We start from the raw sequence: 23,288 nt of genomic DNA on the forward strand, positions 1-23,288 counted from the left end.
GGATGCAAATGTGTTGGTCTCATTTGCTTTGTGTACCTCTGTTTGTGCTGTTGTGCCGCATTTTGGGACAGATTTGCATTTTATTTTATTAGTAAAAATGCAAAGCAAGAGGGAAATTAACTGCAGTTTCCTGTTCAACACTTGGTTGCCTTGTCTTATATTTACATATACAGCCGTGTTGAGAAGATCTATAAACAGATACCAAATGCAGTATTTACGTCACATACTCAACTCAAACTTTATTTCTAGAGCACATTTAAAACAACCAGGGTTGACCAAAGAGGTTTGAGTCCATACATTGGAGTTTGCCATGTTGTGGACAAATCCAACATCAGGTCGATTCGGGACTTTTCATGTTTTTGTGCGACCTGAAGGCCACCACAGTTTCTCATATACACTTGCCGTGTGTGGCTGAATGCTGTCCTTCAAATCTGAAGAAAATAATCTTGCCACTTCTTCAGAAAGTTGGAACGAGACCACTTCTCGTCCTCAGGACCCGATTGGCTCAGACTTAACAGGGCCCTCGCTGCATTTGAAGAAAGTTGAGATTTTTCAAAGTGGCACGATGCAGAAAAACAGGCTCTTTGCAACAAATCGCCCTTGGCATGATCTGACCGAAGGCTTTTCCCTGTGAGCTCAGCAGCATTGTGCTTTGTTGTCATTAATCTGTGCTGCTGTTATGCCATACATCACACTGTATGTTTAAAGGTTTCACTGGGTATACAATTAGAAACTTCCTGTGCATGACAACATGGCCGAACTCCGCGGGGAGTTTCTGTTCCACTCTGAAAAGCAGCAGGTATTGAAGGACTGAAAATGCTACTGGAGCAAGAATAGCACAGGGCCCCACCCCTTCCACCTTTTCTCTGAGCTGTTTGTCAAGCTTCAGCTGGAATTGTTTGCTTTAATATTGAAGTATAGTGACAGCTTGAGAATAATGGCAGTGTCAGCCGTCGCGCTTTTGTCTTTCGCCCCAGAGAGCAGAGAGGTTGCTGAGTGTTTCCCGCTGATAGCCTCTGTAACTAGCTTTGGCTTTTGAGAGGAGACATTTTCTTCTGAAGGGAGGTTCAAGTGGTGGTTAAGAGTATTTGTGACATTTCAAACCTCTGACATAGAGCTGTGTCACTGCACTCTTTTGACTGGCTCTTACGTGATGGAAATCTTTCAAACTTTAGACAGTGGTTCTCAGAGTTTTTATACCAGGGTGCTCGCTCATTAACACCAGTATCATCCAAGTCCTTGATTCTATTCGATTTTCGATGTAAGGTCACAATACAATTTGATTTGCAATCTTTGTCTCTCTCTTTTAGCGCAGATGGGTCTCCCATTTTCTGACTTAGTCTAGTTTAGTCTAAGATTACTGGTTTTATGTCATGATTGTCCAAAATCAATTGAAAGACGATAAAAATCTTCAGAGAGTCATGTAGCTCTATTGTTGCTCTAAAGGTCCGGAAAATCTGAATTTTGAGGAAGTTTTGCTCCAAATGAGGACGGAAGAGTTGTCTCTGTTAACAGAGTTGCTTATGATGCATGCAGAGATGTTGTGTGCTTCAGTTTTCATGATTCCTTTGTCACGTGGTGCAAATAATCCAGAAAATATTCATATTTAAGAAGCTGAACAATCAAAATAACTTGTTTTGACTGATCTAGGAATTGGATAATCACTGCAGCTTCAATACTCAACATCAGGAGTCTCCAAAGCTGTGATGACTGTATTTTCCTTTATTACACAATCGATTAGTAAAGAGTTACTAACACATGAGTCCTCGTTGGAGTAATTTAATCCCAGTTCCTCCTCTGTGTTTCCCCACCTCTGTACCGCTGCTGATATCGATTACTGCTGTGATGTCAACATGATTACACAGAGGGAGTGTACTGTAGCTCCTCTATGGCAACCTCCAAACACAGACTTTCACCTGCACTCGGCTCCCACTCACTCCTGACTCACGTTGTCGTGGTTGCATTTCATCACACACATACACACACACACACACACACACACAGACACAGACAGATCCACGCGCGTGTGGACAAGCCCAGTGATGCATTAAGGCGATAAAACGAGATGATGATGATGATCCACGGCGTCTGCTGAGCTCAGCGCCGACGAGGGGTTTGTCCACGAGATAAAGACGGTGGTGAGTTAAAGGCGAGTCAGAGTTAAAAGGTGCAGTCGGGTCAGCTGCCAGTGTTTGCTTTGCCAACGTATACACTTTATATATACACCCACTATCAGTATCACACTGTTGTGCGGGCTTTGTGATGTCACACGGGCACTGGCAGCTCATAAACTTACGTCACCTGTTGAGAATGTGAAAGGTGTTTCTCTCCGTCCAATCAGCTTTAACATCAAAGTGTTATTGAACTAACTAAAAATAAAAGAGAGTAGAAAATATACACACTGTTCATTCAAACTAAATTTACCAACTTGTGTTGTGTTACTTATATCTTATGTTATAAGTATATTTTTGAAAGTTTGCCATTTTCTTATTTCAGTGCACATTTAACAGCTGAAAAAAACCCACTACAAAATAACAGCTAAGTCGTTACACATCACCGATTATTATTTTTTCAATTGATTTATGAGTTGTTTGGTTTACAAAATGTCAGAAAATGTTGGTTTGTCTTTTTCTAAACCATGAAATGATGATTTTTATTCAGTTTGAATGATTTCTTAAGCTGAAAATCCCAGTTTTATTATGTAAAACACTATAAAATAACAGCTAACTGATTACAAATCTTGAAGGTAGGGCTGCAGCTAATTGTTATTTTCATAAACATTATATTTATTCAATGAATTTATCAGTTGTTTGGTCCATAAATATCTCAAATTCCAAATTTGGTCCACAAACAAAAATTACTCAGTTTTTCTGATTTGTTTTGTTATAAAGCACAAATATATGTAAAAGTAATTATTCAACATTTAAGACACTGAAAAATAACAGCTTTTTTATTCATTTACCTTACCCATTACAAATCCTCTTTTTATTACATTTCTATGCCTTTTTCACCATTTATTCAATAATTGTATGACTGTTTCCTCTCATATCAGCAGAGTATAATAATAGCACTGGCATATTCCATGTGTTAGTTGGACTGAGCGGTCAAAGTTTATTTCCTCAATGGCAGGTACAGTTTACACACTCACGCCTTACCCCTAAATGCACTTTTTATCTTATGTATGGAATTGTATTGCAGAGATTAGGTTATGTTGGCAGTTAAAACACTCACAGATGTCTTTGTTATCAGCAGAGTGAGATCGCTGATAAGATTAAGTCGTGTCTTTGTTGGTGAACTTGAAAAACTAGTCAAATAAATTCCTTACATAAGGAATTTGCTTTTTTGTTATTTTTGTTGTGCATCGACTCTTTGTGTTAAGCTTCAGTTTGTCCTTCTGTTAGCAACTTAACATAATCAAATGTGAATTCTTTGTGATTGGTAGATGATGACCCGTGTATGTTCCCAGTCAATTTTGATGACGTCACAAAAATTGATCAAATTTTCAAGAAATCCCAATCTCGTATAATGGGCAAAACTGGAAAAGAAACAAAACTGATTGGATTTGGACAAAATTTGGTTTCATCCGGATCTCATCCAGATTGTGGATTTAGCTGAGTCATGTTGTGGGCGGCTTATTTCACCATTATGTTGGATGTTTTATGACACTGTTGGAGAATTATGTGTTTGAAATGACGTCAAATGGCGCAAATGTCTAAAAGGCCTGTTATCGGACTGATTGCGGTATCGGCAGGTATTCGAGTTGCCATCCGCGCAGCACCAAACCTCTATACTCTAGTTTCTTTACAACATTGTCCTCTAGTTGTTCCTCAGCTCCAGTTCACCCTCTTTCGTTCATGTGACTGTGTCACGCACCTAAGCTGTAAAAAAACAGAGCAGTCAGCCTCTGTCACGCACGTGTGTTTCACACCTTGTTAACCCCAAAGGTGAAACCTGCAGGTACACAACAGACCTCTTTGAACCCCCACCCCTGCTTTCCTCAGCCGCCCCACCCACCCACCCACCAACCGACCCTGCACGAGCCGCTGTCGGTGCTGTACAAACAGCTCGGGCGTTGAGCGCCACCCTCCCTCTGTGGAAGGACAAAGGCAGCATTTACCAGGACGTTCTAGTGACCTTCAGAGGGCAATGTTGTTGTAGCTGGACGCTGCCCTGCTGGATCACAGACGTCCAGTTCTGCCGCGGCTCTTATACGTTTGTTTGCTTTGAGCAGAGGCTGAAGAAAAATGAAGGAATGTCAGGTTTTCAGATCAAACGTACAAGAATTGAAAGAAAATGCAAGTCAGTAAAGGAACAATCCATAACAAGGTGCATAAAATAAATGAAAAGGAAAATTAACCAAACCCCACATATAATCAGCCATAGAAAAACTCATATTGTTTGACCTCTAATACAAACATACTGTAAAACTTTGGTTCTTAGAAACCTCTTTGAACTTACATGCTGGACCTTTACAATAAGGGATAAAACGTTGCTTTACAACCAGTGCAGAGTAGTTTAGATAATTTCCAAATAAAAACAAGGTACAAGGTAAAGCTGACACATGTGTTTCTTTATGTTTTTACATGTAGGACGTTCACCTCTCTCTCATAATGACACTGTCACATGTCCACTGTGTATCCCATACTGTCTTTTCCCTTTTTTGGACCACATCACTGCCCCACAGTGAACCTGCAGTCTAGATTTCACTCCATTGTGATGGAGGGAACAAATATAAACTGCTCCTGTTTACTGTATTGACTCATTGCCTTTGGCTTTGTCTCATCATGTCTACAGTGTAGCCTGTGTGAATGCGTGAATGGACACTGTTCCGCTGTATGTGACCACACAATACCAGAACCTTTCATAGAGATTACTTATTGACAGCTGTTTAAATATTGAATGGAGATAAGTCATCTGTAAAAATGCAGGCCGTGAAGATGGATGTTATGGTTTGATGGATATTGTGTGTGTGTGTGTTCGTATGGGAAAATGTATTGTCTTAATAGTCTGCATCCAGTCAAACACAGATTTTAGAATAGGTTTCTTGTGTCCAAAGGCTGTCTGAATCACTCAGTGTGTGTATATTCATGTTAAAAGTCCGGTTTTAGTCAGACTAAGACAGAAATAATAGTACAGTAGTCAGACTATGAATCACATTATCCATGTATGTTAGTCCGACTAAGAGTAGCTCGATTTCAGTCGGAAGAAATCAAGCTACTCTTTGTCATACCAGGATAATGCGATTCATAGTCCGATTACTGTACTACTACTACTACTATGAATTGCATTATTCACGTATCTTAGTCCGACTAAGATTAGCTTGGTTTTAAGATATGTGAATAATGCGATTCATAGTCAGTTTACTCCTGCAATTATATGCTTAGTCGGACTGGAGTCAGACTTGTTCTGTGCATGCACCAAAATTTCCATTGTAGTTCACTGTTTGTTTTTCTGTGACGTAAAATTTCAACAGGAACGCACTAGCTTATATAGAGATACAGACGTGCACAGCCAATAAAGTGGGTGAATAATTAATGCTGGCGGGCCAGTTTTGTTGACCCCCCATTACATTATCTTTCAACATTTTTGGGAACCTTCTAGTTTGTCCCCCATTTGTATGTCTTGTATCCTTTAAGGAACGTCTGTGTAAGGTATAGGACTTTGTGAATAATATCTCTTTGAAGCAAGTATTCATGGTGACTGTCGTCGTTGTCGACTTCCTTTACCAAAATAAGAGCGTGCCACCAACTAGACTGCAGAGTATTGTGCTACATGGAGTATGTGCTATGTGCAGTTAGGACATACAGTCCTCACACTCCCAAAATGTCAGGGCGTTTTCTCACGTCTGTTGTGGTTCTTTTTTATGAAATACAGTGTATAAATGTTTGTCTTTTATGTCTTTTTAGGTTTGGTTCTGAAGGAGATCGCAGAAACACACAGGAAGGTCCACAATGAACTTGAAGAGAACGTAAGTAACCTGACAAAAGTCGTGGCCCGTGCTCATCTGTTTCTTCACAGTAATAATTTGAACTTATTTTAAAAGTTATTGTTTGTGTAGACAGAGTCTGACAGTAGTTAATTCCTCTGTGTGATGGAGATTCACGCTTAATAAAAGAAACTGTCAGTGAACATATCAGCAGTTTTCATAATTACATTTGGTGACAAGTGAATTAACTTTGATGAAAACACTGCAGTTTATCACACACTATCCTCCTGCTCTCTGTGCTAAATATAACTCAACAAATGCTCCATTTTCTGTTGTTTCAATGTGATTTGTCCAATGTGAACTTTCTGCTCTTAAACTTCTTAAACGTGTCACGAAAACTAATTTGTCAATGTAATGAGGATTTAAAAAACAACAGCATTTGTGTTTATATTGATCCTTCGTCTTGAACTATAAGCAAGTTCATTTTTGAACCGTTTCAGCTAAAAACTATAAAATGTAAAGTAGTTCATTTTTGTAACGGTCAACTTAGTTTATGAATTTAAGTTTTTTAATTTATAGTCAATTTTATAGTCAAATTTTCACCCAAAAAATATTTGTAACTGTGAATTTTCACGTGTATGAAGTGAACTTTTAACTCGTTCTTTTACAACTGATGATGAAACAACACCGACTCTTTTCACTGGATTTGTTCTCAAAACAAAAAACATCATGCTCTCTTCACATTCTTTGTTCCCATCTGCTCCCGACTTAGAAAAATCAAATCAATACACTGAAAACGTTTAAAGGAGAAAAAATCGTCGGGGTCGCCTGTCGAGCCTCTGGTGATCAATTCTTTCTTTCATTCTTGGAGCTTCATCAGTGCTCGGCTTATCTTCTCGTACCTTTTCGATAGTATACGCTGTGCGTGTCACTCCTGCAACCTTTTAAGCTCATTCCCTTCATTTTTCAGAGTTAGAAATTGCCGTAAAACAAAAGGTGAAAGAAGATTAAACAGGAGCTGTTTGTGTGACCGTGCTGCCTGTGGGCGAAAATAACCCATAAAACGAACAACGTTGAACGTCAGCAGTTTCACTTAAATAGTACAAATACTTTGTTACTGTACTTAAGTACAAAAGTCACGTACTTTGTCATTTGTATTCCTCTCAACGTTTTACTTTTACTCCACTACATTTGTGTTACTCGGTACTAACCAATAAAATCAGAAGAAGAAGAGAAATGATTTGCCAGTGTCTTGCTCAGGGACACTTACTTAAGGGATACTTAAGTACAGTAAATGTCCTTTTCTTTGCCAAACCTTGAAATGATGTTAACATCGTTAATATTGTCAAACTTTTTTAATACTTTTAAGTACATTGTATATCAGACCTATATGTGACTTTTAAATACTTAAGTACAGTAAATGTCATATACCTAGGAATTTTTATTAAAGTAATATTATAAAAAAGTGACTCTACAAAAGTCATTTTCTGGTAACATGTACTTTTACTCACTTTCAGGTATTTTAAACAAGACTATGATGCAAACAGTGTGGTGTGGCTTTCTCCTGCGAGTGAAAAATGTCGTCAATGTTTAACCTTTTTAACGCACGCTGATAAACACTCGGTGGTGGGCGGAGCCTGGTCTTATCGTAGCGAGGCCGTGTGACTGGAGTGTACATTGTGTTTAGAACAGCGTGCATTGTGGATGATGTAACGCAGGTTTGTGTCGTCTCTCACCCGCGCAGTTCAAGAGGTTTCACAGAGAGATCATCATCGAGCTGGAGAAGAAGACTGAGATGGATGTCAAGTATATGAACGTGAGTGTCTACTGTGTACTGTACTTTTATTCACAAGCATGAAAAATCACATTCTCCTTCTATTTTCTGACATTTCTTAAAGATAGAAATTAAAGTCAAAAGTTATAATATGCCAGTTTCACATCATACATTTATACTGGTGCTGTCAATCGATTTAAAAAAAAAATACTTATTAATCGCACAAGGACAGAAAAAATATGTTTGACAAACCTAAAAAAAATATTGGTAAATGCATTAAGTAAATCAAATCAAACTTAAGTTAATGAGTTGAAGTTGATGAAGAGAACTTCCTTATTTATGATTGCATTATCTTAATTGTTTATAATGTATCCGGACTAGAAAAAAAAAAAAAAAATTGTCAAACTTTAAAAACTAAAAGAAGAATTTAGAGATTTTGCTGTCTCTAGTTTGAATGAATCTTAAGTACTTTCAGTGTTTTTTCACTGCTGTTTCTTTTTTTAAAACACTATTGTGATCCACGTACACAGTATAATTCATAACAAGGCACAAATTGTTTCTGTTTATATTTACTGCCATTTCTGTTACACCCGATATTATTTTGAATAGCCAAACCTGACATTTCTAGGAGACAATGTTCTATAAAACTCCTGTGACTCATCTGTGGGTCCTGACCCTGTCTCTGGAAATAACTGCTTTATAAACTTTGTTTAAACTACCATTTTTAATGGTATCTACAAAATGAATGTGACTTAGAGATCAATAACCACAGATAATGAAAGTGTCTTCGCTCCGTATGTGTCTCACGTAGGCCACCTTTAAGCGCTATCAGTCGGAGCACAAGCTGAAGCAGGATTCTCTGGACCGCTCACAGACGGAGCTGAAGAAGCTGAGGAGGAAGAGCCAGGGGAAGCACTCGTCCAAGTACGAGATCAAAGAAAACGAGGTGAGACAGAATCCAACAAAAAACTCCGGCATGATTAATGCTCTGATGTCAGTGATGAGGCGATGACAAGTGGACAAGAATGTCACAAGGCAAAGGAGGCGGGGCAGTAGATGTTTTATTTTTTAAATGTATGATGCCGCAGGAGAGTGAATCTTCAGGTTCTCCAGTTCTGGTTTTCACTTCTACCACATGATTAATGACATTTGACATTTGAGATTCTAACACTCAAAGCAGAAGAAAAGTGATCAAAACTCGATTAAAACATTGACCAATCAAGAAATGGACGTAGCCATTCATGTTTGAAAAGGGCATCCTAGGAAGTAGCTTTTAGCCACCAGGGGGCGACTCTCCTGGTTGCAAGAACTTTGACTGAATGGAAGTCTATGGGAAAATGAGCTTCTACTCCTCGTTTGAGTTGTAGGCCAAGCGTAATCTAAGATTGTGGCAGAACGTAGAGTAAACCTTGAAGTAGTCTTGACACCAACTGGGAAGAAAGAATATATTGAACAGCCACCAGGGGGCGCCTGTGCTAGTGGCAAAAAAGAACTTTGTTTGTCTTTATAGATTATTTTTGCGTTATTAGTATTTTTGTTTTATTTTATTTTTTATTGTGAACGACTATATATATCGTTTATATTGTGATATGATTTCATTTTATACTAAGTTCATGTCGTCCACCCCTACTGTACAGTCATTCTGACCAGACGAGATGCTCTTTGACCCCCAGGTCATTTGAGTTTGAGCCCCCTGGTTTGTGGGAAACATTTGTTTATTATCCAAATCCATAGTTTCAGTTCTTTTTCAATAGAAAATGATCTAAACGTTGTAAATTATGTTCCCATATAGATGTTAAACTGAGGCAGATGTGTCCATTTTATAAACATTTATGACCGGTATTAGACGTAGCATTGTGTCTTGTTGTGTTGCTGTCTCTGAGGCTGGACTGGATGTGATATATTGCTTGATTTCTGTGCTGTTTGTTTGCCTTGTTTTCACTGTGCATTCTAGCAAACACACACAGACAAAGAGACACAGAGAGACATAGAAAGAGAGAGCAGGAAAATAAAGGCTCAGGCAGGTGTAACAGATATTTTACCAGCAGCGGTGCTTTCTCATAAAACATAATCTCCTGAAATGACGCTGAAATGTCAAACAGCGCTAAAGCAAATGTCGCCGCCGAGCAAACAGAAGTACAGAAGATATTTTTTAGTAGATTTTGTTTTCTGTTTTATGACGTGCACTGGTGTCTCTGTGAGCGCCGCTCGTCCTGTATTCCCTGCATAGTTTGGGTCGTTTACATTTTACTATTCCACTAATGAATGTGTGGAGATAAACGAGGCAGCGTCGCAGAGTAATAACTCCCTCATACAGTACACTGTCTCCTGCTTTGACTGCTTTTATCGCCTCACTTTGATGATGGATGGCCTTACACGTGTGTGTGTGTGTGTTTGTACGAGTGAATTATTAAACAAAGCCTTTAATTGAAAAGTCAAGATGTTAGTGCAGGCTGTTGACATCTCTCCTCTGTGTGTGTGTGTGTGTTTTCTCTCCTGCTGAAAACTGTATCATGAATAGCATTCATTTAAAGCAGTAGTATGTCATTTTTTTGCTTTTTATTTGTGTATAAAAAGTATACAATGCAGTAATAGTCTTTACTTATGTCACATACATTTACATTTTACAGTCCCGTAAAACAAAACAGAATAAAACAAAACAGATGCAACAAGTCAACTTTATTTCAAGAGCTCTTTTAAAAACAACCAGGGTGCTTTACAAAGTAAAAGGCATAACAACAAGGTATAAAACATAAGAAAATAATAAAAACATACAAGTAAATAATAAAATCTAGATAGAAGTGTCCGCATTTACAATGAGATTTAAAAAGTTCAGTGATGAGGGTGGATTTAATGTCACAATGGTGAATGAATAAATAAATCACTAAATGAGTGGGAAAAGAAATAATGAGAGAAAACACAAAATACCACTAACTAAATAACCAAAACCAATGCTGCTTCACATGGGTTACAAATAGGGTTCAGTATGTGGTCAGCGATATAAAACTGTGATATTAGCATTATTACATTTGTCTATAAATCTTAAAAAAAGACTCCATGTGGCTGTTATCAAATTAGTGTTTGGTTCTCGTGTCGCCGGGTGACATTCCCCACACTGCACAGAGGCGACAGTAAAGTGAGATGACCTGCAAACAGTTCAGTGTATACAGTATATATATACATATATATATATATATATATATATATATATATATATATAAGCCCGTTCTCACATGAGCTACTTGGCATACAAATAATGTTGAGATGCAAAACAGAACTGTAACGTCAACAACAACAAATCACCAGAAGTCACGCACTGCAGCTTTAACCAAACCCCCCAAGCACAAGAAGTCGTCTTCACTGGGCACGAGACTCTGAGTCTGAAGCTGGCTTTTTCATTATCTGATGGAAATGACACCAGTGGGCTCAGAGGCAGACGAGGCTCAGCGCCGCAATAACCACCCGATCATCATCCGCTGACAGAGTGCTCAGAGACACACACTGCTTTACCGTCACCATGACGACCAGTGGGAAACCGGGAGATAGATGGAGGAGTCATTTTTTAAAAGTGTTTGATATGCTTTATGTCGAGGCTCGCCGGCCATTTTCTCTGCGTGACAGACACAATCGTTTTCAGCCTCCCACTCAGGAGGGAAGGAAGTATCAGGATGTATCTGTGGACTCCTTCGTTTTCGTTTCCCCCACTGTGCTGAGATCAGTCGCCGAGCAGCAGGACACTGAAATAAACTTTGATTGCAATCTGTTTGTCATAAATTAATTTATGTTGCCACAGAGAGAGAGATAAACAGGAATACAAACAGGAATAAGAGCATGGAGAGATGTTTTATTAACACTGATGAGAAGTACAACAGCGCTTTATCAAGCTCATGAAAATGCACCATTAATTCCTGATACCACTGTGTGATGATTAACAGCAGCACACAGACGCAAGAACATGAGTAGTTATCAGTGCAAGTATACGACAATAAACACAGACACTTGTTTTATTTAACCTTTATTTTACTAGGAGGTCACATGTTATAGTTGAGACCTCACAGCGACAGGGTCAGTCAGCAGCATCGTAAATGTGATTAAACAACAATTAACACTGGAAAAACAATCAAATGAAATATTAAAAGCAGAAAAACAAAGCAATATGTATTATCCTTTTTTGTACGCTTATAAACATCACCCAGTTCAAGTTTGAGTTTGGATGGAAGAACTCTCTCGTGCCAGGGACCAGGTTTTAGGATGCTACTTGTTTTTGAACAAAGACTACTTGTTGATCCCGCACACTGACCTCTGTGTGACCCTGTCTGCAGTACATGGAGACCATCTCCTCGCGGCAGATGGACATGCAGAAGTTCATCGCCGACGGCTGCAGGGAGGCTCTGCTGGAGGAAAAGAGACGCTTCTGTTTCCTCGCGGACAAACACTGCATGTTCTCCTACCAAATCAGCAACTTCTACGAGAAAGTAAGTGAGACGCAAATGAGAAACAAACTGCTCTTTATCTCTCTCTCTCTCTCCCGCTCTGACTCTCTGTGCTCCTGTGTCTGGTGTTCGCTTCCAGGCCAAAGAGATGCTGGCCGTGAAGCTCCTGAGCTGGCAGGAGAAGTGCAGCGACATCACCAAGGTGCCCGACACGGTGGAGAACATGATCGAGGAGCTCTCCACCACTCCAGAGCAATCACCGCTGGTGGAACGTTGCAACAGGGTGAGCGTTAAGTTTTTAAAACTTGTAGAGAAACAGAAGAACAAGTGGAGCATCATAACCAAGTTTCGACTACTTTCTTAATTAATCAAGTACTTGTTTGGTCCACAAATGTCCTATTTTGTCCACACAGCAAAACTGAAGAGTTTTAATGATTTATTTGTTACGTGGAACAAAAAACACCCAGAAAATATTCACATTTAAGAGGCTGAGATCTCAGTAATTGATTAATAATTGATGATTGATAATCTGTTAATTTTCTTGATTAAAGTATTTGTTTGGTCCACAAAATGTTAGAAAATGTTGACCAGTTGTTTCCAAAACCTTGAAATGATGATGTGGTCAAATGTCTTATTTTGTCCACAAAGCAAAACTTATCAGTTTTAATGATTTTTTTTGTTATATGGAGCAAAAGAAACCCAGAAAACATTCACATTTAAGAGGCTGAGAACTCAGTAATTGATTAATCTGTTAATTTTCTTGATTAATCAAGTACTTGTCCATAAAATGTCAGAAAATGTTGAAAAATTTGGATCAGTGTTTTCCAAAACCTTAAAAAACCGATGATGTGCTCAAACCAAAACTGGCTGCTTTTCTTCTTCATCTTATATCACTGTCATTATGTAAGTCCTGGTTTTGCTTTAATCAGTTTATTACACTAAGTTTAGTTGAAACTGGGACTTAGAATTTCATTCCTGGCTGTGATGCTGCATTGTTTTAGAATATGTGACAATATTTCCAAGTAGAAACAAATCATGAATGAATCAGGCCGTCGACTGTAGCGTCTCGCCTCCATGTTGCTTGTATTTTATCTCTTTAAATGAGCTGATAACGCCGCAGATAGAACGGGTTATCATTAGCTGGCCGTCGGCCATGGGAATCACCAGACTTGATGTTGTGTGAAAGTCCACTGAATGTAATTAGACCGTGGCGGTTTATTGCTGCGCAGATGGCTGTAATATAAAAAGCTTTAATTACTTTGATGACAGTTAGAGTAGAATCACTGTGTCGTCAAGTTTGCCCAAAAATGACGTGATGCGACGTGAGGACCAGAAACTCTTGTTTTCAGGGTGACTGAGGTGGGTTTTTTTCTCTCCTGTGTCTCTCAGCAGAACAACATGCCTCCTCCAGCTCCACCACTCAAGGCTCAGATCAGTCCACTTGCAAACATGTTTGACCCCGAGCCCAGATCTCCACTCACTTCTTTTTCAGACCACAACTCAGGTAGTAACGGCTGCTCTGAAACACACACACACATGTTCTAATCAAGACCATTTAAGTCATTTCAATGCCTCATTTAGATCCTATTGATGTAGTCTGCTGACATTTTAAACAGTCTGGTTTTTATTTTCACTGCTGAGTGTAAAAGGGATAGCTAAAGGCGCCTTTCCATAATATAGTTCTAGCTCTACTTGACTCTACTCGTTTATTTTTGCTTTTCCATTACCTGGTACCTTTTGTTAATAAGATCTTAAAAAATGTTCTTTAAATTTAAAACATCTCCAGATCAGGGCAGCCTCGGTGAGGACAGTCTGTCCCGGTCCACGTCGCTGTCGTCCGGTCTCAACGCGGGCAGGAAACAGCGGGTCAGGACCATCTTCCCACACACGGCGGGCAACAACGACACGCTCCTCAGCTTCGACGACGGCGAAGTCATCTCCCTGTTCATTCACGAGGAGAAGGACGGCTGGTTGTACGGCGAGCTGGAGAGGACCAAACAGTGAGTTTGTCTTCATGATATTTAACAGCACTAATGATGTATTCACTTAATTCAACTTGCACACACTAAAAACTTGTAACTTGTAATCCACAAAAAATGTAATAATGAGGTGGAGAACACCAAATTACAACATACAATGAAAACACAAACATTATTCTTCTGCTGTAAATACTTTAAATAATCACATCAATGTACATATTAATGTTACATTACATTATTGTAGAAGTGATTTTTATCCAACATAATCAAAAACAAGAAAGAATAGAAACACAAAGGCAGAGGAACCACAAAATTCACCATGTCACCATGTCAATAAAATCAGGAGAGAAATGAAACCAAGCAGTCAGCAATTAAGAGTGAATAAATAATTAAAAGTAGTAAAAATAGAGCGTAAAAGTGATTGTAAGAACATTTAAACCATAAAAAGTAGTATGTGTGTTTCTGTGATAGTGGACATCCTCTTTCATATATTTCCAGACATTTGTACTTAAGATCTATGAGAATATGTTTTCACTAAAATCTCTTTGAGTCAAATATCCAACATGTATTTCTTGGAAAAATCTTTAAAAATGCTATATTTTAAACAAATGTGTGGATGTGTTTAATAAATGAGTGTATGAAGCCTGGGAAACCCTCAAGAAGCTGATGAAACAAATGCAGTGTAAATAGTAGCACTGACACACCCAGAGGAGGACATGTACTTTCATTTCAAACAAATATGCAGCAGCACTGACACACACACACACACACACACACACACACTAGCGTTTTTCACATAACTGAAGTGGCAGTACTCGTTCCTGCTTTGTGTTTCTTAATATTTTTGCAGTGCTAATACACACAGACTATGTGAGGAATGTTCAAAGTGACGGTCATAAAGCTTCAACTCGCTCTCTCACAAAAACACACACACACACACATAAAGAGACATCTGGTCTTTTATTTCAGTCAACTATGAACAAATGATGAGTCGTCTCCGTGACATGTGCTGATAAGTGGATTAAATGAATATGACAGGTCGGTTTTAGAAAAGGTGAAACTGCACCTTTACACAGCTGCTGTCACCTTCGGGCAGCTAAGAGGAAAAAATGTTGTCATACAAAAACAGATTCTCTGCTGCGCAATAGTCTTTGGGCAGACTCACTGGCCACTTTATTAGGTACACCTGACACCTAATAAAGTGGCGTGAGTAGCAGTTCCTGCTGCTGTAGGTTCAAGGTTCGATGTGTTATGTGGTCAGACATGGTCTCTCTCATAACCTCATTGAAAAAAATGGAAATTTGAGTCACCACTGTGGCATTTTCGCCCAGAAAAGTGCTTTTTTGTGCTTATTTGGTGCATGAAAAGCCCAGTAGATCAACATCAAAATCAATATTCAATAGTTTTTTGTGACGATTCATAATATATTAAGAAGGATTGCATGACTGCCTTATTTGTGGTACATACATCTATTACCACAAGATGGCAGCAGCATTTAGTTAGTGGACTTTGTGTGTTTTTGTAGAAGTAATGGAATTTACGAGGTTTCTTGAATGCATCTCATAACTTGCTGGAAATGCCCATCTCTACTTTTTTTTTACTATTTTCTGATGCTGAGTTTGAACTTCAAGTCTTGTATACATATTTTCGGATTTATTTATATTTATTTCAAGTCTGCATTCAACACGTTTATACAGATTAACAGGGTTAAAAGAAATGAGACTTGATGGACAGAAATGACAATTAAAGCAACAATTAACAATTAAGGCATTATTACTCGTATTTAATTCTGAATTGATGCTGTGGACCACATAAAACAATAAAATATAAAGTAAAATGTCATTAAATGTAAATAAATTGTATTATTTATTTACGTGGATCACTTCGTGTCTAATCTGGTCAGTAAGAAAAAAAAACAAGGGGTGGGAGACATTAAAATTATATCATCATTTATTCCATTATGAGATTTCAATTATAATATTTGTGAAAAGAATTCAAAATAAAAGTGTTACTATTTACGATCCTAATTGTGTCATTACACGGTCTTTTGGGGTCTTAATGCAGTCACTTGGCAGTGTGTGTGGACGTCGACACGCTGGAATAAATCATGGTTCTTTCTGTTACTTAGCAACAAATCCCCCTGCTTTGGTCTGATCAACCATTTTTTTTTTCCCCCAGACGTGACTTGAAGACAACTTCTAAAATTTGTATGTGTGTGTGTTACCTCGTGACTGATGTGTGTGTGTGTGTGTGTGCATCTGTTTCAGGTCTCTTGTCTGCAGCGGTGACTCAGTGATTTAAAAAAACATCTGCTGTGTTTGTGACATAGACAGACATCACCTGACACTGACAGACAGATCTGTTTTCTTCAGTACAAACCACAGAAGAAACTCACTGACAATAAAACAGAGAATAAACCGCCCACCTGTTTCAGCAGATGGCAAACAATGTTGTGCAAAATTGCTCAATTTCTCTCATACTGATAATAACTCGTCAAAAATAACTAACAACTCCGTTAAAAACACAAAACCTCAAATGCATGGTGCAAAAGAAAATATGTAAATGAGACCAGGAAAAATTCAGAGCCGTTAAAATGACATACGAATAAAAGCGAAAGCAAGACGAGGAAAACATCACGCAAAATAAAAGAATAGGGCAAATAAAAGAATAAAAACAAAGTAATAAAAGCAATAAAATAAAGGATATAAAGGAAATACAACATCACGTATAGGGAAGTCTGTGATTTTATTGTGACCTTTGTTTTACCAGGACATAAATCCCATTGAGATTAATAATTTTAAAGATTAGTAATTTTTAATATAATGTTTTGTGTCTCTGTAGGCGGGGCTGGTTTCCCTCATCATACTGCAGACCTTACAGTGAGCCGGTGATATCAAACAGGTAAGGAAAACAAATCAATAACAGCAGTGTTTACAGCAAGGCGTTTTTGTCGTCTGCCCTGAGCTGACGCCGTACGTCTCTGTTAGCATGCGCAGCCTGAGCGTGGCCAACCTGCCGGAACAGTACGAGGAGGCGGAGCCAGTCTTGATCCCACCCCCAGACTATAGCGACGACATCCCGTCCAGACCGACGCTCCCGTCGATACCATCACCGCAGAACAAGGTCAGTGCCACAGCACAGTTATACCGTAGAGAATTAAAGGTCCAGTGTGTAAGAAACAGTGACATCTAATGGTGAGACTGCAGATTGCAACAACTGCAATACGTACACTCCGGCTGGTTTGCTGTAGTGCAATATTGGTAAAGTAAGGCCCTTACCATAAGTACATAAAAAAAACACTCACTTATCGGTATTTCTACTCTTTTTCTGCCAGTAAATGCTCCTAAATGTTACACACTGGACCTTTAAAGAACATAACAGACTACTCTTTAACATGGATTTACATATTAGTGGCGATGTAACGTACAGTACCAACATAAAGAGAATTCAAAGCTGTTTTACTGTCCAGCGGAAGAATAAATGACACAAGAATTTCATATTTTTGGACAGATTTGGGAGAGTTTGTTTAAGGGAAAAAAAATTGCAAATTCAGGATCACCTAAAAGAAAACCTTTGTGTGATAGAGGAAAGAGGAGGTTTGCACTCGCTAAGTGCTTTCTCGAGTTTGTTACCAACAGACCTCAGTTGTGTAACACACACATAAATGTGCCAACGGTGAACACCTGCCAGCAAAAGAACCAGTTTTAATGAGATCATTTCATCTTTTTTTAAATGCTTTCCATCAACCTTTCCGTAAAAATGATTGATTTGCTGCCCGAGAGTTGCCAAAAGAAATCCCTTAGTGCAGTTTTAAGGTGTCAGCATTTATCATATCTGCCAACAACAACTCACGAGATTGAAAATATTTCAGGGAACAAATCATCATATTTAGACAGTAATATGTGACTTTTTAGGTTATAGGTTTTAGTGTCATGTTTGTTTGATTTGAGTAGCATAAATTTAAAAAGTGAAGGACAGATTTGGTGGCCTAAGAATGTTTGCATACATACATGACAAGGACAATTGTTGTCAAGGGAAACTTGACAGTTGACTGCTTTCTTACTTCTACTTATTTCTTGTACTCTAAAGCCCTTTTCTGAAATGGTTATGATAAGATAATCCTTTGTTAGTCCCACAAAGGGAATATTTACATTGCTACAGCAGCAAAGACAGTAAAGGTAAAAGTAAAGGGTAAAAAAAGAATTACTAAAAGACACACTAACACAGTAGGGAAGGAAACAGAGTGGAAGTTAAGGATAAAGTTAAGTATTTATGTGTAGGACATGTGTTTTCACCTTTTATTATCAGTTCCTTATGTGCCTTTAAGCCAGGCACCAAGTCTGTGTTTGTGTTGGGCAGCTGCCATGTTTGAGTTTCTACGACATGGCTCATCAGATGTTCATGAAAATGTTCGTACACTTCCTGACAGGATTTCTTTACTGCCGTACGTCGCAGACGCCACACCCGTGTCTCAAAATACCACCACACATGTCCAAGTCTTGGTCTTGACGACTCACGTCTTATCAACATCTCCTTAACGCAGAGTCATTGCCGCCACGCCCTCAGAACACACCTCAGTTTCCCAAAAGGATCGACGAGCATTAAAGAGGTTTTTGTTTGACTTCTGCTCATGACACGGACTTCAGACGTCTTTGAACACACAGTGGGGAAAATGCTTTTTTATGGAGCGAGAGATTGGAGTAGGGAAAAAGTAAGAGGGACAAGAGGGTACAAGCACTACTTCATTTTGTACCCTCACTGTGTCAGCTGGTTGAAAATGAACGGACACTTTTCTTCTTCTCCCTCGTCATCACTGTCCTCCCTGCTCTGTCCGTACGCTGTGTCCTTTACTCTGAATCTGCTGCCTCAGCGTTTCACTGCAGATATAAACCACTATCACTTCTTCATATTCCTTCAGTTTTACAGCCACCTGTTGTTCAGAACAGAATCCAAAACACAGATATTGTGCGCTGGAGGCTCGTGAGCTGGATCATTTGATGTTTATGTAGTCAGTGTTATAATAAGACCCCAAAACTTTGCCTAAATCACCTAAAAATGTAAGGATTCTTAGCTTTGATAGTTAGCTAGCTAGCTAGCTGTCGACACAATATAGTATGTCCAAAGAAACACAGGCATTGTGCTTTAGAGGCTAGTTAGCTTTCAGCAGCACTGGGTTATCTGGTGTTTACATAGCCGGTATGTCATAATAAACAAAAAATACCAGAAACTTAACATAAAACACACAAAAATAGTTGTTTAGATTAGTTAGCTAGCTATTTAAACCCCAACATTTAAGTAGCTTAACCTAAAACAACTAAAACATAATATATGATCCTCTGGCACATTTTTAATATGGTGTAAGAAATTATTTTTGACCAAATGAATAGCTGTAATGTGCCTATTGACAGCTAGCTCGCTTGCTACCTGTCTTAATTAGTGATAGATAGGCCAGTAGATCGATCGATAGACAAAAAACAGGGAATAAAGAGTACTTAAAACAGTTGTTGAGCATTTTTCATTTAGATTTTTGATATGAAAGTTTATTATTTTTCTCTATAATTGTTTATGTTTTTGAGTGGGTATAAAAAAACAACAATTGCAAAGTTCTATAAATAGTATGTATAATAGTTTCCATAGCAGCAGAAAGTGCAGGTTTGCTTCAGACATTACATAAGTCAAACTTCCAAGTTGCCTTAAAGTCTGAGAAGATAACCAGTGCATGGATTATGTAGAAAAAGCCATCCTGTTCTTTGGCTGAATGACTTTTGAATGTTGACTGCCCTCTGCTGGAAGAGTGGGGAGGGGCACGTTCTTCTATAACCAGTAATCCACGCAAGAGATGCCTTTCCAAACAAGCTTTGTCAGCAAGTTATGTCTATAGCTCATTTTAAAACAACCCCAGTTGACCAAAAATAATGTAAAAATAGAGATAAGCAACAAACAATCAGAAATAAACTTATATACCAGAAAGATTTGCATCTGAAAAAGTAGAATAACCGGCAGATAACATCGTATTTTAAGTGAAATTATAGATTATAGATATGCATTCTGATTTAATCTAAACAACAAACTCTTGCTGAGTTATTGTCCCCATGCTCAGGTGGTAGAGAAGGAGGAGGTGTGTGTGTGTGTGTGTCTGCATTTCTAGATGAACTAGATTCCTCGTATGTGTCAAAACTCCAGTGCACTGATTAGAAACGGGGGGGCAGGTAAGTGTTGATGAGCAATCTAATCAAACCAGTTTGACCACAGTGACGCTCCTCACAGCTGGAGGGAGGGTGTAGGTCTGTGCCGACTGTGGTGTGTTTGTTTTCTCTTTTTGTCCACGTGATCTTTAAGGGTCTTTTTTGTCTTAACAACAGGTTTCTTTAGTCAATGGCACAGCAAAGGCTCCTTTTCTTGGGTGAGTGAACCTAACATGGCTAACAGAAACATACAAGTTATGTATGAGCTGATTAATCCAGCGTCTGATGGTGGAGTTTTTAAACCGTTTTTCTTTCCCCTGCAGAGGAGGCAATCCGTTCGCCACCGTCAAGCTGAAACCAACCGTCACGAATGACAGATCGGCGCCGTGCATCTAACGCGCTGTAGGAGCAGTTTCACCGCCGTCATGCCTTCAAGGGAATCATGTAACATGGCACCCATGTGACACAACATACATCAACCCACACACCCGCAGTCCTGTCTGTTTTATCAAAGGGATCCATTGTTTATTGGCATACGTGTGCTTTACTGTGCCCAGTGTTTATCTTTGACTTAAGCCGCAGCTGTGATACTTTGCATAATTAACACATGGATATTCTCTAGTGTGAAGACAGTGTCTCATAAGCACCAAACATTTCCACCCAAAATCACACGGAAGGCGCAGTCTGTAAGAATTAGTGACATCTAATGGTGATACTGCAGATTGACAACAAACGGAGGACTCAATTCCAAACACGCCGGGGAACTACGGTGGCCTTCGCTGATCAGAAAGGACGTGAGACACTCTTTTGCAGCTCTTTCTGCTGTCATCTCCTCTTTCCTCATTGGTTTATGCATCAGGTTTATGTGGTTTACCTTTGTTTGTGTAATACGTGTCAGAATGGTTGAAACTGAATGCCTAAACAAGTACAGTACATTCTAAACTTACGTTAGAATGTTCCCTTAAAGTTAACTTGATTTATTTAGGTGTAACTTAGGAGTCATTTGCTTTTTTTGAGTGAAGAAAGAAGGGCAGCACATGGTGGCGGCCAACGCAAAGCAAGGTTAATGCTTAAAGTACATATGAAAGGCGATTTTTCACTTATACTAAACATATTTATGGGTAGTATATTCAAACACTCCCAAATAGTGCACACTGGGTCTTTAAGTTCTCATGAAAATGACAGCTAAATTCAATTTAATCCATTCAAAAAGAGTGATAAATTGTCAAAACAAACAAGTCGGATGATGATAAACAATAGAGCTGACAAATCAAAGTAAGAAAAGGTAAAGGAAAACGAACGTTGGGGACTCCAATTGACATGGAACACCCATCACAATTTCACTTTGATTTCACCAAATCATCCATTATAGCATTTCAAAACCAATGGAAAACATTTGAACGCTATCTAATGTCCTAAACAACCAATTTAATGTGTCTGGGAATTTTAAATCATGCGTTTATAAGACATTTGCGGTGAAATGTAAGGCTGAGATGAACCTGCGTCTTCATTTCTGGGGGTGAACTCCTTCCTTTAAAGGCCGTGTCTGTGAGGAGAAAAGTGCTCATTATCTCACTTGTGCTGCAAAGGAAGCGCTCCAGGTGTGAGCGACAGTGGCAGGATGAGGACGGGAAAGACCACCACTCTAGGCTGTCTTCATGAAACAAACATATATATGTGTACATCATTATTATTATTGTTGTTATTTTTCTTATAATTATTGTTGTTTTGTCTTTCTTTTTTTCAAAGACGCACAGAGATTGTAAGAATGAAGGGAGAGCGACGTGCTGGGAAATGATTGTTGATGCTGAAGACAGCACGTCGGTTTAAAACCAGGAGGCTATTTATAAACAGTGAGTTTGTATGAGATATTTAAAAATTAAAGAAAATGTGTATACAGAAGTCCAGTGAGCGTTTTGAAGGGCCAGGATTTTTGATTGGACTGCTGCTGCTGGTATGTGTGTATGTCATGTGGCTAAAGTGACCTTTTTAATGAAGGGATTATTCTTCACAACTCCACTGTTTTCATGTGTATGAACAAATGTAAATGGCCGACGTTCACATTTCCTGTGAACACAGTGGGTGTGTGTTGAGTATTTTATGAGGAAAGGGACATTTTTTTACCACGTTTATTGATTTACAGGATGTAAATGTGTGTGCGATTTAAAAACAGTTTATTGACTCACACGATGCGTGTTAAGTGAACTCATCACAGACAGTAAATACAACATGCTTTCTTCAGAATATCTTTTTTTCTACTGTGTTCGACGACATGAAGTCTTCTTATTTTCATCAATAAAACATGTTTAACAAAATTTTGTCATGCATAATAAAAGTTCATTTGCATCAGATGTGAAATTTCCTTCTTGTTCCTGTGTCTTCCTCATATTGGACTACGTTTTAAGTAGGATATTGTTTTTTTACTTTAAAGTTTTTGATGTTATAACGGCTGCAACTCAAGATTATTTTCATAGTCTGTCGATTACTCGCATACTTGTTTGGTGTGTAAAATGTCAGGAAATGTTGAAAATTGTTGATTAGTGTTTCCTAAACCTGGGAATGACGATGAATTAAATTATTGAAAAAACACTCAAACCACTGCGATTCTTTTAGTAATCGAATAGTCGTTTCAGCCCCTTGATCTCATACGACTTGCTTTATTTGTTTTGTTTCAAATCGCTTTGTAAAAGGTAAAGTTGAGGCAGAAATTAGCAGGAATTAAAACTTAAAAATAGATAAATAAATAATGGTGATACACTAAGTAAGTAAAACTAATAAGAGCAGATACTGCTACCACTAGTAAAAAATAATAATCTTTTTTAAACAAGACAACATGACAGCAAAAATATAAAAATTCAGACAGATAAAAAAAAGATGCACAAACAGCGTGCTACTTAATTCAAAAACAATAAAGAAAGGCTAATGAAAATGCTAAGCTAACAAACAACATAAGCATTAAAGTGAAGCTAGACAAAAGACACAAAATACACA

General features: G+C 38.4%; 1 protein-coding gene across 2 annotated transcripts in view; it reads left to right on the forward strand.

Annotated features, from left to right (window-relative positions):
• Nucleotides 1–22,648, forward strand: part of baiap2l1a (BAR/IMD domain containing adaptor protein 2 like 1a) — a 28,169-nt gene extending 5,521 nt beyond the window's left edge. Inside the window, exons 4-14 of one of the 2 annotated variants that reach the window (XM_044014137.1) lie at nt 5,907–5,968; nt 7,671–7,742; nt 8,512–8,646; nt 12,023–12,175; nt 12,273–12,416; nt 13,523–13,637; nt 13,920–14,133; nt 16,954–17,013; nt 17,100–17,235; nt 20,475–20,515; nt 20,621–22,648. In XM_044014137.1, the coding sequence (XP_043870072.1) occupies nt 5,907–5,968; nt 7,671–7,742; nt 8,512–8,646; nt 12,023–12,175; nt 12,273–12,416; nt 13,523–13,637; nt 13,920–14,133; nt 16,954–17,013; nt 17,100–17,235; nt 20,475–20,515; nt 20,621–20,693 (1,205 nt within the window). In that variant the 3' untranslated portion in view covers nt 20,694–22,648. The remainder of the gene's footprint in view (nt 1–5,906; nt 5,969–7,670; nt 7,743–8,511; nt 8,647–12,022; nt 12,176–12,272; nt 12,417–13,522; nt 13,638–13,919; nt 14,134–16,953; nt 17,014–17,099; nt 17,236–20,474; nt 20,516–20,620) is intronic. The other variant, XM_044014138.1, reaches the window with a different exon arrangement.
• Nucleotides 22,649–23,288: the final 640 nt, after the last annotated feature.

The sequence above is a fragment of the Solea senegalensis genome, linkage group LG18, assembly GCF_019176455.1.
Source record: "Solea senegalensis isolate Sse05_10M linkage group LG18, IFAPA_SoseM_1, whole genome shotgun sequence".
NCBI lineage: Eukaryota > Metazoa > Chordata > Actinopteri > Pleuronectiformes > Soleidae > Solea > Solea senegalensis.